Below are 18,773 nucleotides of genomic sequence, written 5' to 3' on the forward strand. Positions count from 1 at the left end.
TTTGTGAAAGTCGATTAGAGACCCTGAGTAAATATGATTGGACCAGACGTGATTGAGGCCCTTTTTGCTCAGCTTACTAATGACATGCATATTCCTACCTTTCAAACAAAACGATTCGGATGGATCCGTCGATGTCAAGAACCAACAGACCGGTATAACTGTGCAGGCACAAACAAGTGTCAATTATTCTAAATCAAAACATAACATCCACTTTAAATAGGTTGTCATTCCGCTTGACAAATTTCTCTCTCGATGTGATATGGTGCATGTTGTTTTGCCCAGCAACTGCAGGACTGGAGGAAATAAAACAGTTGTTTCACATTCGAGAGCCTTGTTCTTGAAGAATCTGTAAGAGAAGAACAACCGTCAATGGATGGAATGGAAGATGAATGTCAGCATGTCTAGATAAAACAGGGGAAGACAAATTAAATATCAAAATAAGATTTAAAATTCATCACACAAAATAAAAAGAAATTCAGTTTGGGTCATTTCTGTGAATCACTTCAACACTGAATTGGCTTGCATAACTCTCAAATGTCCAAAGGGCCACTTGCGTAGTGCATTAGTTATGAAACATTTTTAAATGTGTAAATAAAAATATGGCTGAACACTTGAATTAATCTAATTAATACTGTAATTATATATATTATATATATATATATATATATATATATATATACATACACACAGTACAGTCCAAAAGTTTGGAACCACTAAGATTTTTAATGTTTTTAAAAGAAGTTTCGTCTGCTCACCAAGGCTACATGTATTTAATTAAAAATACAGTAAAAACAGTAATATTGTGAAATATTATTACAATTTAAAATAACTGTGTACTATTTAAATATATTTCACAAAGTAATTTATTCCTGTGATGCAAAGCTGAATTTTCAGCATCGTTACTCCAGTCTTCAGTGTCACATGATCCTTCAGAAATCATTCTAATATGATGATTTGCTGCTCAATAAACATTTATGATTATTTTCAATGTTGAAAACAGTTGTGTACTTTTTTTTTCAGGACTATTTGATGAATAGAAAGTTCAAAAGAACAGCATTTATCTGAAATACAAAGCTTCTGTAGCATTATACACTACCGTTCAAAAGTTTGGGGTCAGTAAGAATTTTTAGTTTTATTTTTTTGAAAAGAAATTAAAGAAATGAATACTTTTATTCAGCAAGGATGCATTAAATCAATCAAAAGTGGCAATATAGACATTTATAATGTTACAAAAGATTAGATTTCAGATAAACACTGTTCTTTTGAACTTTCTATTCATCAAATAATCCTGAAAAAAAATATTGTACACAAATTGTACACATTACAATTGTACACATTAAATGTTTCTTGAGCAGCAGATCATCATATTAGAATGATTTCTGAAGGATCATGTGACACTGAAGACTGGAGTAATGATGCTGAAAATTCAGCTTTGCATTACAGGAATAAATTACTTTGTGAAATATATTCAAATAGAAAACAGTTATTTTAAATTGTAATAATATTTCACAATATTACTGTTTTTTCACTGTATTTTTAATTAAATAAATGTAGCCTTGGTGAGCAGACGAAACTTCTTTTAAAAAAATTAAAAATCTTAGTGGTTCCATATATATACACACACACACACACACACACACACACACACACACACACACACACACACACACACACACACACACACACACGTCATACACCGATCATTGGTTTCACTCTGGTCGTTCAAAACGCGGATTCAGAAATGAAACACTGCTGTGCATTACGCAGAGACAAACAGTTCTCCTTTGTCTTTAAATTTTCATTAGCAAAACTTAAATTGGACAATATTGTGTCTAAAACAACAATATTATCTTCTTATTTACTGAACTGTTGTATAAAATCAGTATTGCATTTTCACTTGTTATATAGGATATGGGACAAAAACAGCACTTGTGTGATATTGCTTGACTCATATGATCTAAATATGAGACAAAAACTCATATCTTTAAATTTTAGGTACTTTCTGACTACATTCTATAGGCTTAATCTCACAGTGAGTTGTTGCCATTGTTGTGCTCCTCAAACTTTTCCTGAACTATTTTTGCTTTGTGGCAGGGCGCATTATTCTGCTGAAAGAGGCCACAGCCACCAGGGAATACCGTTTCCATGAAAGTGTGTACATGGTCTGAAACAATGCTTAGGTAGGTGATACGTGTCAAAGTAACATCCACATGGATGGCAGGACACAAGGTTTCCCAGCAGAACGTTGCCCAAAACATCACACTGTCTCTGCCGGCTTGCCTTCTTCCCATAGTGCATCCTGGTGCCATGTGTTCCCCAGGTAAGCGACACACACGCACCCAGCCATCCACGTGATTCATCAGACCAGGCCACCTTCTTCCATTGATCCGTGGTCCAGTTCTGATGCTCACATGATGCTTTCAGCAGGGGTCAGCATGGGCACCCTGACTGGTCTGCGGCTATGCAGCCCCATACACAACAAACTGCGATGCACTGTGTATTCTGACACCTTTCTATCAGAACCAGCATTAACTTCTTGAGCAATTTGAGCTACAGTAGGATCGGACCACACGGGCCAGCCTTCGCTCCCCACGTGCATCATTGAGCCCTAGCCACCCATGACCCTGTTCCCGCTTCACCACTGTTCCTTCCTTGGACCACTTTTGATAGATACTGACCACTGCAGAACTTCAGCTGTCACTGGTCATAATGTTATGCCTGATCGGTGTGTCAAATAAATAAAGATGTATACTAAATCTCTTTAAAAAAAAATGTTGCTATATCACCCGGCCCTAAACGTGAGGCCTTTGCTTATTTGTTAAAGTGATTGTGTGGACCTCACAGGAAGTGTACAACAATGCCATGGTGATCTCACTCCAACTTGTTTATTTCGGTGCATGACCTATGTTGCCTTGATCCTGCATTACTCTGCCACTAAACTCGAATGAAACCATAAAAGAAGATTTTCAGGAGGAAACTTGTGGCTGCAGCAGCTGATGGGGAGGAGGAGCATTAAATATTGAGCATGTTTTCCATCATTATCTGGGAAAGGAAAGCCGACTGGATGAGCTGAGGATATAATTCTAGGGCTTTCTAATAGGCGCGAGTATAGCCAGACAGCATGCATCAAACTGAGCATTAGTAACAGAGATTTAGAGGGAGGGAGAGAGCGAGCGAGCGCCACTGCCTTCAGCATTCAGCAGAGACCTAATTATCAGCTTAAGTGATATGTAAATGATGCCTCACCAAGAAATACTGAGAGAGAAAAAAAAAAAAGTATTTCCACATCCTTAGTGTGCACAGCATGCAAGGAAACAAAACACTCATGCATGAACACATTTGATCTGGTTAATCAACTCTTTGAGTACTGCTGTGTCATGTGACCATCTGAAGAGCAGAGCTGTGGGATATTTTCTTATGATCTGTGCATAAGTGACTATTTCTGTCTGTGCACGAGGGAAGAGTGCATGGGAGACTGTGAAAGGGTTCTGTCATCCTCACCTTGGCCTTTTCACTGGGCTCGCTGTTTGTGCCGTACGACTGATTGTGCAGCTCCTTAGAAACCACGCAGAGGAACTCTGCTTGATCCTCATTTCCGTAGTTGTACGAAGAGCCGATACTAACCAACTGTCAGGAGAGAGGAAAGGAAAACACATGACGACAGTATTTCCATAGTAAACTGATTTGACTACAATTTGTTCATAAAATGTAAACAAATACACACGCAATCCAACTTGCGATGCATTCTTTTGTTGCTGGTAATAATGTGTAAAACCACAAAATCAAAAGAAAATTCACTCCAAATTCACATAACAGTAATGGACCAAAAAATGTCATTAAACTGCATTGCAAGTATTGGTAGTATTTATGGTTATATATATATATATATATATATATATATATATATATATATATATATATATATATATATAATGTTTTACTGAATTTAGTCATGTTAATTATAATTTATGCTGAATTACAGCAGATGACTTTGCTGACAATGATGCAAAAAATTGTAATTTGAAAATCTTTTTATCTCTAGATGTAAAGAAACAAAACTCAAACACTCACAACATAAGTGTTTGCTTGGGGAGGGGCATATGTGTCAACTTCTGAGTCACGCTGAGTAACATTACGGAACAAGTCAAGTGGGCAAGCAAGATGAAGAAAATCAACAAACCCATCATAGATGACTTACAAATAATGTTTTGTTTAGACGTTGAATAGGAGCATCAACGTGGCAGGAAGGTGATCATTGACTCCACTTGAGTAGTAAATGCCTCAGTTTTTTGTTAAGTAGGGTGAACCACCAGACGCTCCCTTAGATCAGTGGATCTCAACCTTTTTGACTTTAAGGCCAAAAAATATTTTTAAGGCCCTCCCTCCACTTAATTTCAACAAGATAAAACATTTTAGAGCTTGCCATAACTACAAAGAGGTATATTCGTTATGAAAATAACCAAATAATAAGAAATATCTGAATTTTTAGTCGTTTTAGCCTATTTTCATGCTTGTTTTGTTTTCAGCAAACTGAAACTAAAATTAAAACAGACCGTTCAGACAGAGGGTGGAAACAGATATCTAAAAAAATTGTTTTTTGAACATTAAATGGTAGTAGTAAAAAATATAGTAAAATCATAGTAAAATTTATGAACCTGGAGTATAATAGGACCTACTGCCTTGAATGCTTCACTCACCACAGGTTGTCGAACCACAGACACTTCCTGCTACTGGCTAGAGATGAACACACTCGAGTACCAAACTCCCCCATTCGCATTTCACACCACAAATGACATCTCGTCCCTTAAACACCCCAAGCATAAAGCCTTCGCATTGTTTCTGTGCTACCTTTCCACCACAAGAGCATGCATATGCAAAAATAAAAGCAAACAATGTTTAGCATGCTAGTCAAATAAAAGCAACCTTCCAAAAACATTTTCCACTGCTCTTACTAGATGCATGATATTGATCTCAACACTAAACATTCCAAGCTGCCCTCAAAGCAAACATCACATGTATCAGTAAAAAAACATGTACACAAGAGGTGGATAGTATAACTGATCTCATATCACAGTGCAAGAGATTGCAAGAAAAAGTATGTAAACCACTTGCAGAATCCATGAAAAGTGAATAATTTTAACAAAATAAAGAAGATAATACAAAATGCATGTTATTTTTTATTTAGTACTGTCCTGAGTAAGATATTTTACATACAAGATGTTTGCATTTAGTTCACAAGACAAAACAATAGCTGAATTTATTAAAATAACCCCATTCATAAGTTTGTGAATCATTGGTTCTTAATACTGTGTGTTGTTACCTGGATGATCCACGACAGTTTTTTGTTTTGTGATGGTTGTTCACGAGTCTCTTGTTTGTCCTGAGCAGTTAAACTGAGCTCTGTTCTTCAGAAAATTCCTCCAGGTCCAGCAGATTCATCAGTTTTCAAGCATTTTTGCATATTTGAACCCTTTCCAGCAGTGACTGAATGATTTTGAGATCCATCTTTTCACATGAAGGACAACTGAGGGACTCAAACTCAACTATTAAAAAAGGTTCAAACATTCACTGATGCTCTAGAAGGAAACACGATGCATTGAGAGTTGGGGGGGGTGCAAACTTTTGAACAGGATGAAGATGTCACAATTTTTCTTATTTTGTTTAAATATAAATTTTTTTCCATTTAGTACTGCCCTTCGAAAGCAACAGAAGATACTCACATGTTTCCTGGAAGATAAATTAAGTACAATTTACCTTGATATTTGAATTAAAAAGTTTTCACCCCTCAGCTCTTAATGAATCGTGTTTCCTTCTGGAGCATCAGTGAATGTTTGAACCTTTTTTAATAGTTGAGTTTGAGTCCCTCAATTGTCCTCAGTGTGAAAAGATGAATCTCAAAATCATTCAGTCACTGCTGGAAAGGGTTCAAATATGCAAAAGATGCTGGAAAACTGATGAATCTGCAGGACCTGGAGGATTTTTCTGAAGAACAGAGCTCAGTTTAACTGCTCAGGACAAACAAGAGACTCGTGAACAACCATCACAAAACAAAAAACAGTCGTAGATCATCCAGGTAATGACACACAGTATTAAGAATCAGTGGTTCACATACTTATGAATGGGGTTATTTTAATAAATTCAGCTATTTTTTGTCTTGTGGACTATATGTAAACATCTTTTATGTAAAATATCTTAATCAGGACAGTACTAAATAAAAAATAACATGCATTTTGTATTATCTTCTTTATTTTGTTTTGTTTATTCACAGATTCTGCAAGTAGTTCATACTTTTTCTTGCAACTAATATATATATATATATATATATATATATATATATATATATATATATATATATATATATATATATATATATATATATATATATATATATATATATATATATATATATATATATTTTGTCTGCTCACCAAGGCTACATTTATTTAATTAAAAAAAACAGTAATATTGTGAAATATTATTACAATTTAAAATAACTGTGTACTATTTAAATATATTTGACAAAGTAATTTATTCCTGTGATGCAAAGCTGAATGTTCAGCATCGTTACTCCAGTTTTCAGTGTCACATGATCCTTCAGAAATCATTCTAATATGCTGATTTGATGCTCAATAAACATTTATGATTATTTTCAATGTTGAAAACAGTTGTGTACTTTTTTTTTTTTTCAGGATTATTTGATGAATAGAAAGTTCAAAAGAACAGCATTTATCTGAAATACAAAGCTTCTGTAGCATTATACACTACCGTTCAAAAGTTTGGGGTCAGTAAGAATTTTTATTTTTATTTTATTTAAAAGAAATTAAAGAAATGAATACTTTTATTCAGCAAGGATGCATTAAATCAATCAAAAGTGGCAGTAAAGACATTTATAATGTTACAAAAGATTAGATTTCAGATAAACACTGTTCTTTTGAACTTTCTATTCACCTGAAAAAAAATATTGTACAAAAATATTTTGTACAATTGTACACATTAAATGTTTCTTGAGCAGCAGATCAGCATATTAGAATGATTTCTGAAGGATCATGTGACACTGAAGACTGGAGTAATGATGCTGAAAATTCAGCTTTGCATTACAGGAATAAATTACTTTGTGAAATATATTCAAATAGAAAACAGTTATTTTAAATTGTAATAATATTTCACAATATTACTGTTTTTACTGTATTTTTAATTAAATAAATGTAGCCTTGGTGAGCAGACGAAACTTCTTTTAAAAACATTAAAAATCTTAGTGGTTCCAAACTTTTGGACTGTACTATATATATATATATATATATATATATCTCCCTGGTCAATCTTGACATTGTCATCCTGGAATATGGCCATGATATTTCTTCCTACATGGCTGTTTAAGAAATGAAAAGCTACACACTCCTTCATTAAGGGTTAAAAGAACCGTTGCCAAACATATAACATGCTAGAAACATAATAATCACTGTAATAATGATCCATTCATAGATTCTTAAGTATTTGCCTTTTAAAATCCAAACAGCGACTTTTTTTATATATATATATATAGCCGAAAAAATAAATTCAACCGAAAATAACAATAAATTGTGAATTAAATATTTTCTATACTTTGACATAAGTTACAGGTACTTCTTCATTATATCGAGATATCATGGTATAATGGGGTCTGTTGGTGCGTTTTTTTAAAGTTGCATTGCAGGGAATGCCTGGCATTCTGTCACCTTACTGCTGCCCATATAAGGAAACACTTCAGGACGAGCCAAAAGCAGGTCAGGAGAGAAACTCACCTCACTCACTGCTCTGGGGAAAACCCTCCTATACCGCATGGTTCATTCACTGGGCAACACCACATATTGTCAGAAAAACATCCCCATTCACTACAGGTTTGGCTTTGAATTTTCAGCGGATGGACTTCAGTTCATTTATATAAACCTGAGCTGAGTTGGTTCATAGTTTTTATGAGAAAGAAAAAGCATATTGATTCAAACGACAGGTGAAAATGAAGTGTTTTTTCCAACTGGTGTAAGCATAGTGAAATTAGCATCCCACAATTTGAATCAGTAAGTAACATCTAACCGCTGGCTTTAGATCACAGATGTCTAAACCATCACGTTTAAAGAACAGCGCATTAAATCACGGTTGTTACACCCTGTCTACAACAGACACGACTGATGACCACAACGGCTTTAGTTGGTCCACACTTTGCTGTTAACTTTATATCCAACAATGCTATGGCCGACAACCAATTTTTTTTGTCCAAAAAAAAAAAAAAAAGAATAAAATGTAAAAATAAACAATATCTGCCAATACACACTATCCTTCAAAAGTTTGGGGTCAGTAAGATTTTTTTTATTTTGATTTGAACAAAGTCTCTTATGCTCATGTATTTATTCGATAAAACATTCAGTAAATTTAAAATAAATTTATTTAATCCAAAGCCATTACTCCAGTCTTCAGCGTCACATGATCCTTCAGAAATCATTCTAATATGATGATTTGCTGCTCAAGAAACATTTATTATTATCATCAATGTTGAAAACAGCCGTGCTGCTTGATATTTTTGTGGAAACTGCGATACGTTTTTTTTTCAGAACTCTGAATAGAACATGTCTCTTTTCTCAAAAATGAGAGACATTTAATGTGTCCCTTTTCTTAAAAAAAAATTATGTAGATATCTTATTGACCCCCAAACCTTTGAATTTTTACATTAACAAAAAAAAAAAAAAAAAAAAACATTTAATATCGGCCAATATGGTACAGATATTCTGAGCATCCCCAATTAAAATTCTACAGTATGCTAGAATTTTAATACCACTGCTCTATTGTGTTTCTAATCACCTGTTCAAACTTCCAGCCATCTGACATGGTGGAGACCATCTGTGTCAGTTCCTCCTCCTGACACTGTAGGACTCTGTAGACGTGCTTCACAGGGAGCTGAGGGCAGAGGAAAGACCATGAGAATACAAAAACACTGCCACATTATGAAAAGTCAAGGCAAACTTTATTTTTGTCTGTGCTCTGATCATTCCTGCAAACCCACACGTCACCAGATGAAGGTGCTGAGAAGGCAGATTTCAGAGGACACCTTTGTCATGGTATACAGCAGGAGCATTGTGAAAGGATCTGAAAAGCTGTGCAAGATGAAACCATGCAGAATACAGGTTGGCAGAATCTCCCAGATTACAGTGTTTTTGACTGGTTAATATGTTTGTTTTGAATCAACGGGCCTCATTCATGTAACACGAACACAAGAAGGGTGTAAATAATTTGTAAAAATAAAACATTTTATGCAAGAATGGTTTTATGAATGATTTACACAGAAATTTGTTCTGCTCATGTTTCATAAAGGGCCAATATGGAAGCATGTTTCCACCAGGGAATAAAAAAAAAAAAAAAAAAAAAAAAAAAAAAAAACTTTATTTCTGACATTTTTATCGCAATTGCTAATTTAAATCTTACAATTTTTTATAACTCACCATTGTGAGTTTATATCTCACAATTTTGTCTATTTTTTCAGAATTGCAAATTTATATCCCGCAATTGACTTTTTTTTTTTTAGAACTAAATTTATATCCCGCAATTCTGACTATTTTTCAGAACTGTGAGTTTCTATCCTGCAATTCTGACAGTTTCAGAGCTGCAAAGTTCTATCCTGCATTTCTAAATTTTTTTCATAACTGAGGGTTTCTATCCTGCAATTCTGTTTTTTGAACTGAATTTATATCCCGCAATTCTATTTTTTTTTCAGAACTGCGATTTATATCCTGCAATTCTGACTATTTTTCATAATTTCAAATGTATATACCGCAATTCTGACTTTTTCCAGAACTGAGATTTTATATCCTGCAATTCTTACCATTTTTCAGAACTGAGGGTTTCTATCCTGCAATTCTGACTATTTTCCAAACTGTGAGTTTATATCCCACAATTCTATTTTTCCAGAACTGCCACTTTATATCCCGCAATTCTGTCTATTTTTCAGAACTGCAAGTTTATATCCCACAATTCTTACTATTTTTCATAACTGAGGGTTTCTATCCTGCAATTCTATTTTTCGAACTGAATTTATATCCCGCAATTCTATTTTTTTCAGAACTGCAACTTTACATCCTGCAATTCTGACTATTTTTCATAACTGAGGGTTTCTATCCTGCAATTCTGTTTTTTGAACTAAATTTATATCCCGCAATTCTATTTTTTTCACAACTGCGACTTTATATCCTGCAATTCTGACAGTTTCAGAGCTGTAAAGTTCTATCCTGCATTTCTAAATTTTTTCAGAATTTCAAATTTCTATCCTGCAATTCTGACTATTTTTCAGAACTGTGAGTTTAAATCCCACAATTCTGAGTATTTTTCATAACTGAGGGTTTCTGTCCTGCAATTCTATTTTTTTAACTGAATTTATATCCTGAAATTCTATTTTTCGAACTGAATTTATATCCCGCAATTCTATTTTTTTCAGAACTGCAACTTTACATCCTGCAATTCTGACTATTTTTCATAACTGAGGGTTTCTATCCTGCAATTCTGTTTTTTGAACTGAATTTATATCCCGCAATTCTATTTTTTTCACAACTGCGACTTTATATCCTGCAATTCTGACAGTTTCAGAGCTGCAAAGTTCTATCCTGCATTTCTAAATTTTTTCAGAATTTCAAATTTCTATCCTGCAATTCTGACTATTTTTCAGAACTGTGAGTTTAAATCCCACAATTCTGAGTATTTTTCATAACTGAGGGTTTCTGTCCTGCAATTCTATTTTTTTAACTGAATTTATATCCTGAAATTCTATTTTTCGAACTGAATTTATATCCCGCAATTCTATTTTTTTCAGAACTGCAACTTTACATCCTGCAATTCTGACTATTTTTCATAACTGAGGGTTTCTATCCTGCAATTCTGTTTTTTGAACTGAATTTATATCCCGCAATTCTATTTTTTTCACAACTGCGACTTTATATCCTGCAATTCTGACAGTTTCAGAGCTGCAAAGTTCTATCCTGCATTTCTAAATTTTTTCAGAATTTCAAATTTCTATCCTGCAATTCTGACTATTTTTCAGAACTGTGAGTTTAAATCCCACAATTCTGAGTATTTTTCATAACTGAGGGTTTCTGTCCGGCAATTCTATTTTTCGAACTGAATTTATATCCCGCAATTCTATTTTTTTTCAGAACTGCAACTTTACATCCTGCAATTCTGACTATTTTTCATAACTGAGGGTTTCTGTCCGGCAATTCTATTTTTTGAACTGAATTTATATCCTGCAATTCTATTTTTTTTCAGAACTGTGACTTTATATCCTGCAATTCTGACAGTTTCAGAGCTGCAAAGTTCTATCCTGCATTTCTAAATTTTTTCAGAAATTCAAATTTTCTATCCTGCAATTCTGACTATTTTTCAGAACTGCGACTTTATATCCTGCGATTCTGACTATTTTTCAGAATTTCAAATGTATATACCGCAATTCTGACTTTTTCCAGAACTAAGATTTTATATCCTGCAATTCTTACTATTTTCCAAACTGTGAGTATATATCCCACAATTCTATTTTTTCAGCACTGCGACTTTATATCCCACAGTTCTGACTATTTTTCATAACTGAGTGTTTCTATCCTGCAATTCTATTTTTCGAACTGAATTTATATCCCACAATTCTATTTTTTTTTTCAGAACTGCGACTTTATATCCCACTGTTGATTATTTTTTTCAGAACTACAACTTTATATCCCACAATTCTGACTATTTTTCAGAATTTCAAATTTATATACCACAATTCTGACTATTTTTCCAGAACTGAGATTTTATATCCTGCAATTCTTACTATTTTTCAGAACTGAGGGTTTCTATCCTGCAATTCTGATTATTTTCCAAACTGTAAGTTTATATCCTCCAATTATATTTTTTCTGCACTGCGACTTTATATTCCACAGTTCTATTTTTTTTCCAGAACTGCTACTTTATATCCCGCAATTCTGACTATTTTTCAGAATTGCAAATTTATATCCCGCAATTTTTATTATTTTTTTAAGAACTGCAAAGTTTATATTTTACAATTCTGACTATTAATATAGTCAATTCTGATATAGTCAATATATAGTTTAATATAGTCAAATTATAGTCAATTCTGACTATACACAATTCTGACCATTTTTTCCTCAGAATTGAGATATAAATTGGCAATTGCGAATTGCAGGATATAAAATTGAAAAAACTTTGATTAGTTTTGTTAAATATGTGAAGTAGCACAATCTCAACTTGACTTACCTGAGCCGTCTTACAATCCCTCTCCCTGATTTTGTCTTTGACCAGTTTAATCAAAGAAGTGATATTGTAGAATTCAGCCTCTTCCAGCACACCTGAAAAATATTTTACTGATGAAATTTTAATTAAAAACCACATATAGACAAAACAGCTTGATGTCAAGAACACGTAGAGCTTAAAAACAAGTTACAACTGAATTTAGCTGTCAGTGAGAAAAAAAATCTAACAGCATGTCCAGACATATCTTAAAAGTTCTTAATCACATTCCCATCATACCTTCCTCTGCTAGGCCTCTGTTCAGCACCAGCTTCCCATGTCTCAGATAGTTGAGCACCGGACCAAAATAAGTGGGATCACGGTCTATCAAATAAGCACCCGTTTCATCCTAGATGAGGAAAGAGCGTTGTCAGTACCATGATGCTTGTCTCCAAAGGGATTTCAGCATAATAAACATAATGCAGATTGTTAAATCTGGCTATAACGACTCACCACCTTATCAAATAGTTTGTTCAAATTAAAGAAAATTTTAAAAGAAATAATAAAGTGTTTTATCAGTACTCAAGGGTATCTGTTAAGACAAGGTGTAGCTGACATTTAACATACATGCTGCTGAGCCCATAGGGACGCCGATCCATCTCCAGCACAACATCATTACCACGGATCAATATTGAGGCCAGAAAAGTGAGCTTTATTTCACAACATTTACACTTAAATAACAGCAATTGGCAAGAGCGACTTCACGGTTAAATCATGAAATTTCTTATTTTGTAATGAAAACATCTTTATTTATAAAAGATATTTTTGACTAAGCCGAGGGACATAAGAAATTCTTAGCAGCTTTCAACTGTCGTTGCCCTAATAAATGATGCATACTGACCTTTAAAAGTTTAAAAGCATGCAGGCAACCCTATTTCTTCTTGTGTCACATAGAAGAAACTAGAGGATTTATTAAAAGACAAGTATATGACGTGATAAATATTCAACTTGGCCAATAACATATATAAGCATTCACTAATTAAACCAGTTTAATTAGTTGCTAATTCTACTCAGGATCAATTCCTGATCAATTATAATGTGTTGGGAGTATTAAAAGAGTTGTAGTTATTAACCATTTTGACTTTATATCCCACAGTTCTGACTATATTTTTTTTTTTTCAGAACTACAACTTTATATCCCGCAATTCTTATTTTTCAGAATTTCTAATTTATATCCCCCAATTCTGACTATTGTTCCAGAATTTCAAATTTATATCCCCCGATTCTGACTATTTTTCCAGAATTTCAAATTTATATCCCCCGATTCTGACTATTTTTCCAGAATTTCAAATTTATATCCCCCGATTCTGACTATTTTTCCAGAATTTCAAATTTATATCCCCCGATTCTGACTATTTTTCCAGAATTTCAAATTTATATCCCCGATTCTGACTATTTTTCCAGAATTTCAAATTTATATCCCCCGATTCTGACTATTTTTCCAGAATTTCAAATTTATATCCCCCGATTCTGACTATTTTTCCAGAATTTCAAATTTATATCCCCCGATTCTGACTATTTTTCCAGAATTTCAAATTTATATCCCCCGATTCTGACTATTTTTCCAGAATTTCAAATTTATATCCCCCAATTCTGACTATTTTTCCAGAATTTCAAATTTATATCCACCAATTCTGACTATTTTTCAGAATCTCTAATTTATATCCCCCAATTCTGACTACTTTTCCATAATTTCAAATTTATATCCCCCAATTCTGACTATTTTTCAGAATTTCAAATGTATATCCCCCAATTCTGACTATTTTTTCAGAATTTTAAATTTATATCCCGCAATGATGCATACTGACCTTTAAAAGTTTAAAAGCATGCATCAACCCTATCTTGTGTCAAATAGAAGAAACTAGAGCACCAGTATATGACATGATAAATATTCAACTTAGTGCATAACATATATAAGCATTCACTAAATAAACCAGTTTAACTGGTTGCTAATTCTACTCAGGATCAATTCCTGAACAATTATAATGAGTATTAAAAAAGTTTGTAGTTATTAACCATTTTGCTGACAGCTTAAAAAAATATATTGACAACCAATACCTCAAAGGTTGAAAATGATAAATTTATTACTAAATAAAAAAACCTTTGATTTCTCCAACGTTAAATTCTTATTTACAAAGTAAACTGACCAACAGTTCTCATCGTTTACTCCAAATAATCACTTTTCTAAAACCAATTATTTTACTAAACCATATAAACAATATTAATTTAACTCATATTTTTTTAGTTTAACCAGTTAAACATTATTAAAAATGATTTAATTGGATAAACACTAGTTTAACAAAGTAGTTAATAAACACTGGTAAAATATTTTATAGCATAAGATTGCTTAGTTAACATTAAATATTTTGCATTTGATTGATATTGATGAATTGGACATTATGAACTAACAATGAGCAAGCTTTCCAAAAATAATCAGCATTTAATAACCATCTAACCATATGTAGACATGAACCAAGAGTACTGTACATCGTTAATTCAATGCTTTTAATTATTAGTAAAGTCTTATTGTAAACGGTTACCAACATTTCAATAGTTCATAGCAAGAAGGTATCCAGTCAGATAAAAAGTGAAACAGTTAATCAAACAAAAGCTGGTAATCTTAGTAATATTTTAATTATAATTTCTATTTAAAGGGTTTAGTGAGATGAACACTAATGAAAGTTCTTGAGTTAGCACTTGACATGTAGCATTCAAGTTTGTACCGATATAAAAACTAAAGGCAAGGCGTTTTCGCATTTCACTATTAAACGCTTAAACGAGCTGATGCTACTCAAAATATACTACAAACATAACCATATCTGACAGCCTAGACTGCTAACTTTAATTGGTGAACAAGCTACATCAAGTGTTATCAGTTAAGCTAAGCTAGTAAGCGGAGCTCCATTGACTGTAACTTCACCAGCTAGCCGTCAAGCTAAAACATTCAAACACATCAATATAGCGAAATATTACATCATCTCGAGTTTTTCCAGTGTAACTGAATCGCGTAAAGCCCAGACACGCGAAGTCTCGGTTAGTGTCCACAGTCATGCTCGCGGTATAAATACCTTGTCAGAGTCGAGGTCGGGGTCGGCCTGGCACAAGCGGTACAGGAACGATTTCGGGTCTCTGCACAGCGTTTGTCTCGTCGTGAGGAAGTACGTGCCGCCGACGTTCAGACGAACCCATTTGGACGAGCCGCTTCCGGACGGCTGCAGTCTCTCCCCGGGAGAAAGAGCGGGACACCTCCGACCATTCGAGCCGCTCGGGTCAGGGCTCTTCTCCGCCATCCCTCCTCTGTGCTCCCGCTGCCTGCCTGACTGATGGTGGAACTGAGCGAGAGCAGGAAGTGTGAGAGTTTGAGAGCTGCTGACTGCGAGCCCTGAGCCCTCCCTGCGCAGGCTGTGTCTGCAAACACACACAGATGATGCACATCTAGACCGCTCCTTTACTACACGAGCCGTGATGCTCCGTTATTATACCTAGCTAGGCTGCTCGATACGGGTTGACACACAGCCACGGGTTTTTTTTTACTGAAACTGTTAAGACTTTTATAGCCTACAGGATTTTTTCTTTCTTTCTCCTTCTGCGAAATTAGGCTATAATAAAAAAGCAGAAGTGGACGGACAATGATGTCATTGTTGTTTAGGCGTTTAAAACAGCCACATGATTGCTGATGTAATATTATGTCTGTCGAAGTGTGTGTTTACATTAGTATTCAGTTGTTTGTTTAGTCAGATAAACATTTTTTTTTTTTTGTCAAATTAGTTAATAATACATTGATTTAGAAGATGAGTATGGAAGTCAATTTCTGTCACACATGAAAATAATCATGCTTTGGTAAATCAGAATTATGACAAAAAGTCGAAATTGTGAGATGCAAAGCCAACAAAGTAATAATTATCAGATAAAAAGCTGAAATTATGAATGACTAAATTAATTATGTCAACATTAAGATAATACGGAAGAGGATTAGGGCCAAACAATAATACAAAAATAAAACCATCTCGAGATTAAAGTTGTTAAATTTGGAGAAAAACTCATTAAATTTCGAGAAAAAAGTCGAGATAACATGTTGAGAATAAAGTCATTAAATTACGAGAAAAAAGTCATTAAATTACGAGAACAAATTTGTTAAATTATGAGAAAAATGTTAATTTTAGAGAAAAAAGTCGAGATAAAATGTTGAGAATAAACTCATTAAATTATGAGAAAAAGTCGTTAAATTACGAGAACAAATGAGTTAAATTACGAATAATTTAACAACTTTTTTCTCGTAATTTAATTAGTTTATTCTCAACATTTTATCTCGACTTTTTTCGAAATTTAACAACTTTTTTCTCATAATTTAACAAATTTGTTCTCATTATCTAACGACTTTTTTCTCGTAATTTAATGACTTTATTCTCAACATTTTATCTCGACTTTTTTCTTGAAATTTAACAATTTTTTTATCGTAATTTAATTAGTTTATTCTCAACATTTTATCTCGACTTTTTTTGAAATTTAACGACTTTTTTCTCATAATTTAACGAATTTGTTCTCATTATCTAACGACTTTTTTCTCGTAATTTAATGACTTTATTCTCAACATTTTATCTCGACTTTTTTCTTGAAATTTAACAATTTTTTTATCGTAATTTAATTAGTTTATTCTCAACATTTTATCTCGACTTCTTTTTAAATTTAACGACTTTTTTCTCATAATTTAACGAATTTGTTCTCATTATCTAACAACTTTTTTCTCGTAATTTAATGACTTTATTCTCAACATTTTATCTCGACTTTTTTCTTGAAATGTAACAATTTTTTTCTCATAATTTAACGAGTTTATTCTCAACATTTTATCTCGACGTTTTTCTCGAAATTTAACAAGTTTTTTCTCGTAATTTAATGAGTTTATTCTCAACATTGTATTTCGACTTTTTTCTCGAAATTTAACACGTTTTTTTCTCGAAATTTAACAACTTTAATCTCGAGATGGTTTTATTTTTTTATTATTGCTTGGCCCTAATCCTCTTCCGTAATGATAACAATAACTAATGTTGTAATTAAAAAGTCAATCATGATATACTATATAAGTCAAATAAAAAGTCAAAATTGTGAGATAAAAAGTCAGTTATGACAAAACATCAAAATTATGAAATAGTCATAATTATGAGATAAAACACTGAAATTATGATAAACCGAGTCAAAATTCTGGTATCATTATGAAATTCTGAAAATTCTGTTCCCATAATTTTGACTTTTCATATCATAATTATGACTTTGTCATATTTATGGCATTTCTTCTTAGAAATCTTACTTTTTAAGTCATAATTACACAGAGTTGTAAAGTATTTAAGTAAATGTAATTAGTTACTGTACTTAAGTATCTTTTTGGCTACTTTGTAGTTGTACTGAGTATCAAAGATATTGGCAACTTTTACTCTCTACTTGACTACATTTTTGAGCAAGTAAATTTACTTTTTACTCCACTACATTTGTGATGAGTAACGCAATTACAAATTACATTTTTCATGGCACCTAACTTTTTCTGCAGCAGTTTGTATATAAAGAAGTGATATCGCCATCTAAGGGCATTGAAGGTACTATATCTTGTGCGTTTGGCCTTCACTCCCCCAAAACTTGTCAACAAGAATACTTCATGTGAATGTGAGTGCATTAGCAGATAGTTGCTGATCGCAGATGTTTGATTTATTAGATGAGGAAATGATTGCAGCTGGTGATGAGGCTCAAACCAGCACATACAGTATAGACTTTGACTATTTAATTTTACTTAACATTGTTTTAGTTATCCGCTATATTGACAAGACCGTTTTGAAGGATATTGGTTTACTTATGGCCTTTCTGTGCACTTGAGCTCAACTGAGACTTGAGAGTTTGTAGACGTTTAAAAGGCTGTTGTGTCAAACTTGATTTATTGCAACATTGAGGTGTTCAGTTTTATTTTGATTTTAGAAAATAAACTTAATTTCTCATCTTACAAATAAATTGTTTCTTATTTTCACTGGCATGTCTCTCAGGACTAGTGCATCTCTGAGACTGAGCCTACATTCAGCATGACTGTGAAAATCAGACACTTTAAGACTTTTACTCAAGTCGTGTTGGAATTGGTTACTTGTAACTTGTAGTGGAGTCATTTTCGATGTAAGGTATCAGTACTTACTCAAGTATCGTTTTTAGGTAATTATGATTTACAAATTTCTTATGTGATGGAAATGGTCTTCCACGGTGATATGGGTAGTATTTATACGGTCTAATCAGATATTTTCTCCAGAGTTTAGTTTGATAAACACAAGTAAAACAGATAATATTTCCATAGTTTAATCAGATAAACAAGTAAAACAGTTCATATTTGAATGGTGCAGTCAGACAAACACAAATAAAGTTCATATTTCAATGGCTTAGTTAAGTAGTGATTCAGTTCATATTTCTATGGTTTAATCAGACAAACATTTATCTACTTCAGTGGT

The 18,773-nt window shown here is 33.2% G+C and overlaps 1 protein-coding gene across 3 annotated transcripts in view; it reads right to left on the reverse strand.

Annotated features, from left to right (window-relative positions):
- Positions 1 to 15,800, reverse strand: part of kctd5a (potassium channel tetramerization domain containing 5a) — a 17,801-nt gene extending 2,001 nt beyond the window's left edge. For 2 of the 3 annotated variants that reach the window (XR_007185293.1, XR_007185291.1), the window contains exons 1-6: positions 15,366 to 15,800; positions 12,538 to 12,646; positions 12,265 to 12,356; positions 8,833 to 8,928; positions 3,502 to 3,627; positions 99 to 346 (exon numbers count right to left, since the gene is read on the reverse strand). Coding sequence is in view for 1 of the 3 variants with exons in the window: in XM_048193507.1 (XP_048049464.1) it covers positions 317 to 346; positions 3,502 to 3,627; positions 8,833 to 8,928; positions 12,265 to 12,356; positions 12,538 to 12,646; positions 15,366 to 15,587 (675 nt within the window). In the remaining 2 variants the exon portion in view is untranslated. Of the gene's footprint in view, positions 347 to 3,501; positions 3,628 to 8,832; positions 8,929 to 12,264; positions 12,357 to 12,537; positions 12,647 to 15,365 lie in introns of all 3 variants that reach the window. The other variant, XM_048193507.1, reaches the window with a different exon arrangement.
- Positions 15,801 to 18,773: the final 2,973 nt, after the last annotated feature.

The sequence above is a fragment of the Megalobrama amblycephala genome, linkage group LG1 (genome assembly GCF_018812025.1).
Source record: "Megalobrama amblycephala isolate DHTTF-2021 linkage group LG1, ASM1881202v1, whole genome shotgun sequence".
NCBI classification, from domain to species: Eukaryota; Metazoa; Chordata; class Actinopteri; order Cypriniformes; family Xenocyprididae; genus Megalobrama; species Megalobrama amblycephala.